The following is a 12,744-nucleotide window of genomic DNA, read 5'->3' as shown; positions in this document are numbered from 1 at the left end:
GCTTTTTAGAAGTTTTCTTATGGAGTGAGAATACAAACATCACAGCCTCAGTCTGAGTGATAACAGTGACTAATTCCCAATATATGAGTTAAGACAAGGAAAAAACTCATTAAAAAGACAGCTATTTGTTAAAAGCCATCACAAGAAGTGTCCTTAGTTGGAATACTTTCCTAGGTTATAAAAGAAATACAGATGAATACCAACAGGTACCAAAGGAACTAAAATGTGGAAGTTTTCTGCATCCATGAAATGACTCACAGCCCAGAAACAGCCTGAAAGGCTTTTGTTCTTGTGAGACTGTACATCAACAGCATCACTCATCCACTGTCAGAAATCAGGGGGAGTTTAAATAAGATTTAAATATGAAAGGAGCCTGTGAAGAGGGAGGGTCTTATCTGAGGAACATAAAAATACCAACTTCTGCAAAACACAAAAACCTACAAGAAAGGAGTAAGATACAAAGCAGTCCACAGCCAGCACTGCAAAGTGGTTATTTCTAAGTACCATAAAGGATGGTGTCAGCAATCACCTTCTGTACCATTTGGCCTTAGAGCTGGGTTTTGGAGTTTGCTTTATACATTTCCCAATGCTCTTTCACCCTGGAATACTGTGAACAGGGATCTGTAATGGAAAATCAAGCATTTCATAAGAAGGGGCATGGCATGGCCTGGGACCAGAATGCTAAAGACCTCTTACACTTGCAGACATGCCAGAACCTGGTGAAATCTGGCAGGTTTAGCTTTCCAGGAAATGACAAGAAGTTTCATGTCCTGGAAAAACCAACAATGAGCTGCCCTGTCCCAGCCCTCACTGAAAAAACAATCTAAAGAAACTGCTGCTTTGACAGTTTGATTGATTGATTGATTGATTGATTGATTTTTTGTGGCAATTCATTCAGGTACTGAAAATGCCCACTACTCTTTCAACATCACTGTTAAAAGCTCTTGAGCTTCCCCTAAAGCTCCTTGACCCTCTTGGGAAGCTGTGGCTTTGCTCTGTCCAGCCCCTCTCCACCTCCCATGGCAAGAGAAGCTGGGCTGGCACAGCACCCAACACAAAATGAGAACAGAAGAAGACATGCAGCGACAAAGCTACAGCTGTATCACACATTCTGGCAGCATTAAAACTCCTGAGGGCTACAATATTTTATGTTTACAGAGATTAATTTTTACTTAGAAAGCATAGTTTTAACAACAAATTTTTTATCAAGAACTTGATTTAATCAAAAGACCAACTTTTCTTAACAGCTGTAATTTTTAATGCTTGGTCTGCTTTTTAACAAATTAATTTCTCCTTCTCAGAACAAAGAGGTTTAGGATGAGGACTAGAGAAAAGGTTAAGAGTTAACAAATCCCAGAGGCAGAAATCTGCCTTCAGCTCCCTGCGCAACACCTCGTAATCTTTAATGTATATGGCAAGACATGGAATGTATGGCTATGAAGAACTGGCAGCAGGGCTGAACCTGGAGGGGGTTTCTGGAAGGTGAGATGATAATTTTTACCATTTCTCCTAACACATTATTCCAGGGATTTACAGGCATGTGCACCAGCCTTGCCCAGCTAAGCTAGGCAGCCCAAAGGACAACTCCACTGACAAGATACTGGGAGGATGGTGGTAGTTATGGCAATCGAGAGAAATGCTTAAAACATTTGAATAATCACCCAGAACCTGAACTCCAAAGCTTTTAAGGTTCTTTCAGCCTTAATGAGTCTTTTTTGCTGACAGAAGGATATTAAACTAACTTTCCCCTCTCAAGGGCAACAAGCTCCCTCTCTGCTCCCAGTTCTCTAAGTCCTTTTGCCCTCTCTATCACATGAATGCAATACATTAACTTTCAAATTACCATAGAACTGTCTTGTCTCTCTGGAAAGCAGCACATCTGTGAGAACCACTGTCCTGAATGCCATGCAGAGCTGACTTCTCCCACCCAACCCATGGTGCAGGGAGAGGTTGGGCAGCAGGAGCACCCATAACTCACATACTTCCCAGCTGGCTGAGATTTTGAACTAGGTCAGAAACACCATGTCCTATTAAACCAATAACCATTTTTAACAATCCTTTGTTAAAAACAATAATTATTTTAAACAAAAAGGAATTTAACATCATGACAACAAAGTAGCTACACTTACTATCCCCAAATACATTTAAGTCTAACATTACCTTTGTGGTATCAGTATTACACTGTTACTGTTCTTCAGAAGTCAATCAACCCTAAAAGTATTTTGATTAGACAAAATGCAAATACATTGATAAATGCAAAATGAAAGCTTTCTGAAGTTGGCATCTTGACTTAAATATTCCTTTCTAATTGGTTCTAGGAACAGACAAAAATGGATAAAAACACTTGATGCATTTGAGCTAGAACTCTGTCTTTCGGATTGATGAATTCATCTGCTGATTATGTAGCCCATTTATTTTTTTTAATTAACTTATAGAATTTGAGATCTGTGCCTTCCCCTGTACACTCATTTTCCAGGCCAGTCAATCTTTGCAATTAATGCTAATCGTTGCAAACACAAGGGATCATTTTGCAAAGCAGTAAATCCTGTTGCATTTATACAGAAGGTATTTGGCAAAGAAGGAGTTATGTGTGTGCAGTAAGCAGTTAAATAATTATCATCTAACTCTATACAGGAAAACTTGATAACCTGCTGCAGGAAGGACATGTCTAAATGAATACAGCACTGTACTGCAGTTGGCATTTGGTCTTGTCAAGACAACACGATTTATCTTGCAAATAGAACCAGAATATGCAACAGAAGACATTATGGAGAAGCTGTTTAAACACCAGAACTCAAACAAAACCATATATTCCAATAGTTAAATAAAACCTATGATAATATGTATCTATCTAATGATCTAGAACAATCTTTTCTTATTATAATTTCTGTATTTTTCACAGCATTTTATTGAACAACAGTCCAATTGAACAATGGCTCTTTATATGTTATTATGAAAGACTTCTGTACTCACTAAATTGGATTTACAAAAAAGGGGTAATAATGAAAATCTCTCCTTTTACAATAACTTCCTTTTATAAATTTTCCTGTATTATATAAAAAAATAGAAAAATACTCAAAGGCACTATGTTGCTACACCAGCTTCATGTCTGTTTTTGCTTGAATATAAGATGGTATGCTTCCAGTTTTTCCAGTCAGAGACAATTAAGAAACTTTAAGTGACAGATCAATCATGAAAAGGCACTGAAGGAATTAATTGGGTATTTCAAAAACAGAAGCCTCCATTGGAAAAAAAAATGTTAACTCATCAAGCCATTCCTAGTAAAATAAAAAAAAAAATATATAATACATATATATATATTTTACACAAATGTCCAGCTTAAAAAAAAAAAGGGGGTGGGAGGGGAAAGAAAAAAAGCAATTTTAAACTGATGGAGATACTTGAAAAGGATGGTTTAGAAATTAAAGGTTGGTAGTTTCAGTTTTATTGTCATACTTCAAAATCTGGATACCAATGTACTCACAGGGATAATTACAGATAAATTCAAAAATATTTTTTAAACATTTAAATCAAATGTTTTAGTTTCAAAAATGGATAAATATTTTCTGAAAGTAATTAAACGTCTTAACTTTTAGTTGCTGTTCATGGAAAATATTTTCCAAAATTTCAGTAATGCTGATGGAAAAATATCCTCAACTTTCTGCCCAAACTTAATACAACTTTTTTAACAAACAAACATCACATACATAGAAGAAGATAAGTTGAACCATGCTCCTCATACAAGAACAGGAGGTGTCCAGACACTTTGCCATCAGTACCCAAAATTTCCTGTTGCAGTTCCTTGTGAACTGCCTAACAGAGGAGATGAGCTGGAGCTGCCTGGTTTCTCTAGAATCTTCCCAGGTCTCAGGCAGAGCTGTTTATCCTATTTTACACCAGCTAGGACACACACGTGGCAGCTGGGAATTTTGCAATTCTTTTCATTTAACTTCTATTGTCTCTGACATGATTCATGCACTAGAGCTACAGGGGAAAATACAGAAATTATATCTAATATATTATATTCAGCTTGGAGAGTTTAAAAAAAATCAGCTCCTTCTGCAGTTGGAGAGCAAAGGAAAGGGAGCAGAAAGTGTGACTAACTGTTCCTGAATATACAAGAGATGTGAACCAGAAAAGGAGCTGTGTTACTGTGGCTGGGGAGTTCATAGATCTGTGATTCACAGCATTACAGGGCCCATTTGGTATGCAAAAAGAGAAGATGATGAAAGGAATAGTTAGTCATGGAGAAAAAGCTAGACAGAACACACAAAGATGCTAACCCCTGGGAAAGGAACATATTCAAGTGTGATCCACAGCCTGGGAAAGAGAATATAGTCTTTTTTCCTTTATTTTCCTAAAAATACCTTCTTACTTTGGTAGGTAGAGCACTCAAAGAAGTGTCCTACACCTCAGTTATGAAAGAGCACCATGAATTCCAGTGCACTACTCAGGCCTATCTCACACCAAGTGGATGGTACATTATTCTTCAAGTTTTTGCTAAATCCAGACAGCCATATTCTCTCATGACCATACTCTTTTTCTTCTCTCAGTTTAAAAAGGATTCTTTAAGGCAGGCAAAAGAGGGAAGAAGGCCATGCTAGCTGTGCTGCTGGAGCACACAGTGTACTCCCCTCTGCCTGCAATTGCTGAAATCACCTCTGTGGAAATGCTTGAAGATAGGTTGTGTTTCTCTTAAACTTTCACCTCCCTGAAAACAGACGTGTTCAAAGTAGGGATGAAGGAGAATGATTTGCCTCAGGGATCCCCTTGTCGACTCATGTGATTGCTGTTGAAAATGGTCTGGATCTAAACGACCACAAAGGCTTTTGATGTTCTCCATACATATCCTTCAGCAAAAGAACTGGGAGAACAGTCAGTGCTCTTGTGCATGTGCTTTTGCATTTTCAATAACACACATGAAACAAGCTGTGCCCTGCCTGCTTGGAACAAGCTCTATCCTGCCTTTATGTACCTGCACCATGCCTCTTCCACTGGTGTGTGTGTGAAGAGGAGGGGCAGGAAGGGGGAGAAATGGCATTCATAGGGAGGAGAGGGGCTAGGGGGCAAAAGATAAGAGGAGGATAAATGGAGAGGAGGAGATAAACTGGTGGATAGAAATAAGAAAATCTCACAGAAAAAAAAAAGAGATAGGGAGGTAAAAGGCAATGCAAACAAAAAAAAGCTCAAAAGACACAGATGAAGAAGCAAGCAATCATGAAGAAAGAGACAACAGAGGGAGGAAAATAATGTAAAATGCAAAAAGACAAAATTAAATTAACCATCCCACTGAAAAGAGCTAACCAGAGCACCATGGGATAAATCAGGTTGTTAAGATGGGAGGAAACAAACCAAAGACTAAACATGGAGCTAAACACAAGCTTCATTTAACACTGTTGATAGGACAGGCCTTCCAACAATTATTTGTTATGCAGTTGCCCTGTGGTCACTGATATGGATGATGTCTGGTTTCAGATCAAATCTCTCAGCAGCAAGTACAAGCAATGAGGAGAAATGGCCACAAATGTGACTGCCAACCCTGAGTCTCCTGGGTAGGAGAATGATTCTACATAAAAGTCTGTAGTGAAGCAGAGAATTGAACCTCCGTTTACTGCCTTCTTTAAGTCAAGTCTTCTGCCTTTCCTTCTCTGCCATGCTTGATGGATGAATCCCTGCTCCAGTACTGTCACTCACCACTAGTCAGGACACTAGCCCAGCTAGCATCTAGGAATAATGGCACAAGAGTATGGTAAACAAGTCAGCCTGCTGCCAGCAGTAATTTCCCAGCACAGAGTACAGCCCCCTTCTTCTCCAGTAATGACTCCAGATGGTTTTGCTGCTTTCCTGCTAGGTTAGGACTACCAGCCAATCTGGGAACATACACCCAAGTCATAAAATGAATTATGGCCAACTGGTGCAACTTAAAATAAAGGAAAAAAAAAAGGTAGAAATTTTTTAGAATTATTTCCTAGTCACACAAGCAGCAAAAATGAGACATGGCATCACCAGGGTGTCTTTACCACATCCATTAAAGCTCTTGAACATTGCTGTGAATCACAAGGCATCTCCAGGGCTCTGTGGAGCAGGCAATGCCTGGGTATGATATCCCCCAACAGCCCTCCTGCTAAACCCCCTGCTCACACTGTAGGGACACACTCAAACACACAAGTGACCTCACTGGTTTTTGCAGCACTATTTATGGTGATGTCAAGCTATTCACCTGAGTGGGGGCTTATTGGCAGTTAAGCTAAAAAAAAAAAAAAATACCCAAGAGCATCTTTTTACACCAGAACCAAGGAAAGGTTTGGACCTGAATTTACAGCCCACTTGGGTTTCACCAGTGTGCATATGTGCAGGCACCATTGCTGTCCCTGAGTGATTCAGAGCATCTGAGTAGGAATGAGTAGGCAAAATCAGTCAGAGTTTGTCATCCTTTATAGCCCTTCTTACATGAACAATGTTGAAATGTAAAGAACACAAAAGCTGCAGGTAAATCTCACTGGTATATTATTATTTTTTAAGTCAGACTAGTCATGTTTTTACTCAACCATAGCTTTCCAAACGGAAACATTTCTGGTTCCTTTAAAATATGAGTTAATAATGATAAACCAAAGATAGGGATCATTCTAAATTAGAGAGGCACAGTACAAGGCCTTGCTATAATCAAGGAAATTACTGTTATCTAGAGACAGAGAACAGTCACATTTAATTCTGCATTCCACCCTTTAGCTCAAAGAAATACTAATCCCCTTAGCCCTCTTGCATGGTGTCATCCAGCACATGCCCATCAGAAACAATGAATACATACATCAAGTGAAGAGTAAGGGTAATTTCCTGTGGTTGTTTTACAAGCAAGAGATTAAATTGTGACTATCCTGCAGAGGATTAAACAATGACTTGTAATGAAACTGATGCCATAATATGTAATCAGAAGTTTGACATGCCTAATGCAGCATTCATATGTGAAATGTCTGCAGTGGAAACAGCCCAGCCCTCTAATTTTGGTCTTTGTTTGGAAATGAAACCTTGGGACAGGTACCTCTGATCACCTGCTGAAGTCCCTGCCAAAGGATGGAGACAGATTTTCATGGAAATGACACAGAAGTCAGACTGGTTGCATGCAGGCAGGCAGAAGCTCTCTGGAGCCCAGGAGAAGGCAGGCTCCACTTGAGCCTGTTAGCAAGCATGTAATTGCCACGTGTGACTGCATGGGAAATTTTGGAATTTATCTCAGTTATCCTGCCTGTTCCTCTGCTAACTAAACCACTCCACACAGCTCCTGTATGATACCAGAGACTTTTACAGCATCATTTGATGTCTTCCTAATGTTAGAAATACCCCACAGACATTCCATCCACAGTTTTCCTGAATGAAAAAGCAGGAGGTCAGAAGCCATCCATGTATTTAAACCCATTTTATTGGACTAAAAACCCAGGGTGGCCACAACTTCTTGTCATCCCATTCACTTTTAGTGTTTTCACTCAGTTTTGGAATTTTCCCATTATTGTTCTACCCATTCAATTTTTTAGCAACCTCACAACTGGCTTTTATTTTTCCTTTCTTCTGTGATTTCAGGATTTTATTTGGAGTAATTTTAGCAAATTTGGGTCCATTTCACTGCGCTTGTCATCTGAGGCCATTTCATTGTGGCCACTCCATTTCCAAATTTCTGGGGTTTTTTTCATCACATTTTATTTCCTCATATCTCTTTTCCAGAGGGTCTGTTAGCCTTTGTACTCTGATTTCAGGAAATTCTTCCTTTCAGGAAAGGGAAGGAAATCTTGCGATTTCAATGAGCATTATTTGGGCAAGCTTTGATCCATTTCCCTGCACTTCTTGTCATCCCATTCCCTTTTAGTGTTTTCACTTGGTTTCACAATTTTCCCATTATATTTTTAACCATTTCATTTTTTTAGCAACCTCTCAACAGGCTATATTTTTTCCTTTCTTCCATATTTCAGGACTTTATTAGGAGTGACTTTAGCAAGTTTTGGTCCATATCATTTCCATATCAGTACACTCTCGGGGAAGCACAGGGACACGAGGCAGGGTCTAGCACTGGCTCGCCAGGCTGATGTGCGAGAGGGCAAGCACCAGGGACAGGGACAGGCAGGGTGACACAGCCTGGGGCTGGGCTGGGTGGGGGAGCTGGGGCAGGGATGTGAGGGATGTCAGGAGCAGAGCAGCCAGAGGCAGAGGGAGCTGCCGGGCAGCAAAGAGCAGCAGGCAGCAGCACAGCAGCTGGGAGGCAGCTGGGCAGGAAGGGCGAGCTGCTCCCAGAGCCCAGCCAGCATCTCTGAGCACCCACAGGGGCTCTGTGCACGCATCCTCCCGGGGACCATGGCCATTAGCATCCACCCAAGCCATTCCAAAGCATCCCGGCTATGGAGCTTCTCCCTGATTAGGCAGTGGCGAGTCCAGGCGCTGCGTGCTCCGCAAGCATCACCGCGGTGTAAGCATCCGAAAGAAAGCGAGGTTTTCAAAGTCCGGAATGAAAAATGCCGTTCAGAATATATAAATTATTTGCACCTTTGGCTCAAGGCTGTAAGCTCTGATCAAATATTACAGTAATTTCACAACCATAAGGCGCACCGGACTATAAGGCGCACCCGCCGGGAGTTGGCAAAATTCGCAACTTTGTAGATCAGATAAGGCGCACCGGACTATAAGGCGCACTTTTTTTTTGCAGCGAGGCTCCGCCCCCAGCTCCCTCCGCGCGGTTGCTGGCCGAGGCCCCGCCTCAACCCGGCAGTCATTGGCCCCCGGGCCCGCCTGTACCTGGCAGGGGCGGTGCCGCGGGGCCCCAGGCCCGCCTGCATCCGGTGGGGCCGGGGCATGGCCGCCACCCCTCCGCGCTGCCTCTCCGGGGCCGGACTGTGGCCGCCGCCCCTCCGTGCTGCCTGCACGGGGCCGGTGGGTGCCTGTGGAGGGGCGGCTCCGCCTCCACGGGGCCAGGGGGTGCCTGTGGAGGGGCGGCTCCGCCTGCACGGGGCCAGGGGGTGCCTGTGGAGGGGCGGCTCCGCCTGCACGGGGCCCGGGCGTGCCTCTGGAGGGGCCGTCCCGCTTGCACGGGGCTGGAGGGTGCCTCTGGAGGGACGGCTCCGCCTGCATGGGGCCGGGGCGTGCCTGTGTAGGGGCGGCTCTGCCTCCACGGGGCCCGGGCGTGCCTGTGGAGGGGCGGCTCCGCCTCCACGGGGCCGGTGGGTGCCTGTGTAGGGGCGGCTCCGCCTCCACGGGGCTGGTGGGTGCCTGTGGAGGGGCGGCTCCGCCTCCACGGGGCCGGTGGGTGCCTGTGGAGGGGCGGCTCTGCCTCCACGGGGCCCGGGCGTGCCTGTGGAGGGGCGGCTCCGCCTCCACGGGGCCCGGGCGTGCCTGTGGAGGGGCGGCTCTGCCTCCACGAGGCCCGGGCGTGCCTCTGTAGGGGCCGTGCCGCCTCCACGGGGCCAGGGGGTGCCTGTGGAGGGGCGGCTCCACCTCCACGGGGCCGGTGGGTGCCTGTGGAGGGGCGGCTCCGCCTCCACAAGGCCGGTGGGTGCCTGTGGAGGGGCGGCTCCGCCTCCACGGGGCTGGAGGGTGCCTGTGGAGGGGCGGCTCCACCTCCACGGGGCCGGGGGGTGCTTGTGGAGGGGCCGTCCCGCTTGCACGGGGCCGGGGGGTGCCTCTAGAGGGGCCGTCCCGCTTGTATGGGCCGGGGGGTGCCTCTGGACGGGCCGTCCCGCTTGCACGGGGCCGGGGGGTGCCTCTAGAGGGGCCGTCCCGCTTGCACGGGGCTGGGGGGTGCCTCTAGAGGGGCCGTCCCGCTTGCACGGGGCTGGGGCGTGCCTCTGGAGGGGCGGCTCCGCCTCCACGGGGCTGGAGGGTGCCTGTGGAGGGGTGGCTCCACCTCCACGGGGCCGGGGGGTGCCTGTGGAGGGGCGGCTCCACCTCCACGGGGCCGGGGGGTGCCTGTGGAGGGGCGGCTCTGCCTCCAGGAGGCCGGTGGGTGCCTCTAGAGGGGCCATCCCGCCTGCACGGGGCCGGGGTGTGCCTCTGGAGGGACGGCTCCGCCTGCACGGGGCTGGGGTGTGCCTGTGTAGGGGCGGCTCCGCCTCCACAGGGCCGGGGCGTGCCTCTGGAGGGGCGGCTCCGCCACCACAGGGCCGGGGCGTGCCCGCCCCTGCTCCGCCCCACCTCCACCTGGCAGCCATGGCCCTGCCGGCTCCCCCCGTGGCTCGCAGCTCGCACTTCCGGGTAGGCAATTTTTTTGAACTTTGTAGATCAGATAAGGCGCACCGGACTATAAGGCGCACTTCCGGGTTCCAGGGAAAATTTTAGTCAAAAGGGTGCGCCTTATAGTCGTGAAATTACTGTAAATAGTGCTTGAGAAGCACCATATATTGTATTGTATGTATACAATGCATATATGTATTGTATTGTATTAAAAAATAAAAGGTAACCAAACCCCACTTCATTCCGCAGACAGTAACAATTCTCCTGTAGTTTAATCTGCACACGATTACTACAGATCAGTGAATACCAAAAAGGGATCGGTACCTGCTTTGTAAGTCGTCTAGGTGCAATTTGCCTACATAATGGGTGGCTGATGAGACAGTGATGATCCTAGCGTTGTGACTGTGCGTTCCTGATTGCTTCAGCGTATCCAAGAGGAGGTTAGTCAACAGGAAGTGTCCCAAGTAGTTCAAGCCGAAGTGCTCCTCAAACCCATCCTCCGTCTTCCTTTCAGGGACCAGCATCACCCCAGCTGGAGGAAAAAGTAGAGGTAAAACCTGTTGGTTTATATCAGAGCAGCAGCAAGCCAGAAGGAGCACGGATCTCCTGCTGCGGAGGGTAAACACAGCATTTAGAGCACTGAGTGACTGGTGATGGCATGTGAAGGCGACACTGATTGATTCCTGACAAGAAAAATGTCTAAACCCCCACTTTTTTTTTCTTCCACTTCTTTTTTTTTTTTTTTTCTTTATCCAGATAATGTTGACTGTCTCTCTCCCTCCCTGCAGGACTGTGAGTTCATTTGTGAAAAGTGTTTTCAAGAACTGGGAGATCCCAACAACATTCCCTCCATCAGAGCTCTGACCAGTGGAGACAAGACCAGGCTAAGCAGCAGACCTGCTCTCCCAGACAGTTTTCTCCTGGAGAAAACTCCTGGCTGTAGTTTAAAGCTCTAGTGAGTCTACATCTGAAATCTGCAACTTCTGCCTCACTGGTGTGGGTGAGAACAGATGTAGTAAATTTACCCAATATATCTTAATTACCATGCTTACGAGCAGCTGCATATTGAAATTAGGTTTTCAATGCTTATTTTGGCAATATTTTTGCATCAATTTCCACAAACCACAATTTTCAAACTCAGTGTCTAAAATAAGTATCCACATCCTCAACATGCAATGTTGATTTCAGCATCTTGCAGAGAAATCTGAGCTCTTGCATAAATCATATCATGTATTGAGGCTGTGTGAGGGATAGTTACCCTGCTCAATTATAGCACAGACTTGAATGCTATAAATTATTCTTATTTTATTAAAATTTAATTACTGTACAAGTGGACATGACCTTTGTCATTTAAATGTAGATGGACACAACTCATGGAGAATCCTGTTATAGGAAGCTTCTCTCTAACACCCATAAATATGACACAGCAGAAAGACCACCTCTGCACACGACATGAGAGAGTGTCAGTTTAATCCTCCTGCTGCTTCATGTGCCCACTAAAAAGCCTTTAACAACCCATTTCCCAATGTCAGCCTGACCTGATATGGACATAAAATGACCATTTTCAACTGCACATGCTGTGCATCTACATTGCTACTTTGGGAGCTCCTGCCAGCTGACAGTCCTGCTTTGCTGCTGCCTCTTGGGCCAAAGGAGAGATATTTTTGGGACCTTTTTTAGAATGGCAAACACCCATAGGAATTCACCTGTGGTTTCCTACTGCTTAATGGAGCAACTGGAGAAGCAGTGGGAGGCAAAGAAACTCAAGAAGGCCACAGAGAAAACAAAAGTGGAACATAGCACACCTGAAAATGGAGAACTTAAGAATGAACCTGAGCGATGCTGACTGGTGGCACAGTGAAGAAACACAACACAACTTACATGATGAGGCTCCATGAAAGCTCTGATTAGCATCTCCTTATGTCATTTACTGCTGTAAACTATCTATAATCACATCAGTAGCAGTGGCTGGGAATGAGAACTGGTTATGGACAGATGCAAATGCGAGACAAACCCAGCTGTGACTTCTTCTTGTTTTCTGGGAAGATGGAAAGGAAGGGAATAGCTCGGAGATGAACAAACCCCAAGCTCCCAGACCAAGTCTCAGCCTGCTACAGTGCAAGTTTTAGCACAGACAGAACTCAGCATGAGCTGTTGCAGGGCAGATGAAAACATTGCTGCATCTCTGAGATCCAGGGCTAGTACAAGGAAATGATTTGCATATCTCTGAGGCCATCCTGCCCTCTGAAGCTCTGACACTTGGAAAAGGAGAAAGCAAGCAGCTTGCCAGAGTTCTGTTTGCAGCAACACAGGTAAAATACAAGACCAAGACAGGCAGCCAGGTATAAAAGAGCCCTGGCCCAGCAAGGCTGATCTGCACACCAAATACTGCTTCTGCCTCTGCTGGGATTGCTGCAGGGCTCGATACAGGACCCCTCCATGCATAGACACACTTCTGTTGGTTAAGTCAGATGGAGGGATGGAGAAATTTGTCCTGAGAGAAGCAAGTTAGGCAGCTGCTACAGCTGTTCAGCT

The 12,744-nt window shown here is 45.7% G+C and overlaps 1 protein-coding gene across 1 annotated transcript in view; it reads right to left on the bottom strand.

Moving 5' to 3' along the window:
- The window catches only part of DHRSX (dehydrogenase/reductase X-linked), a 211,867-nt gene that overhangs the window by 39,685 nt on the left and 159,438 nt on the right, over window positions 1-12,744 (bottom strand). Inside the window, exon 5 of the mRNA XM_042779033.1 lies at window positions 10,534-10,741. Coding sequence (XP_042634967.1) covers window positions 10,534-10,741 — 208 coding nt within the window. The remainder of the gene's footprint in view (window positions 1-10,533; window positions 10,742-12,744) is intronic.

The sequence above is a fragment of the Catharus ustulatus genome, chromosome 2 (assembly GCF_009819885.2).
Source record: "Catharus ustulatus isolate bCatUst1 chromosome 2, bCatUst1.pri.v2, whole genome shotgun sequence".
In the NCBI taxonomy this organism is placed as follows: Eukaryota; Metazoa; Chordata; class Aves; order Passeriformes; family Turdidae; genus Catharus; species Catharus ustulatus.
This window is presented reverse-complemented; position numbering and strand designations above follow the sequence as displayed.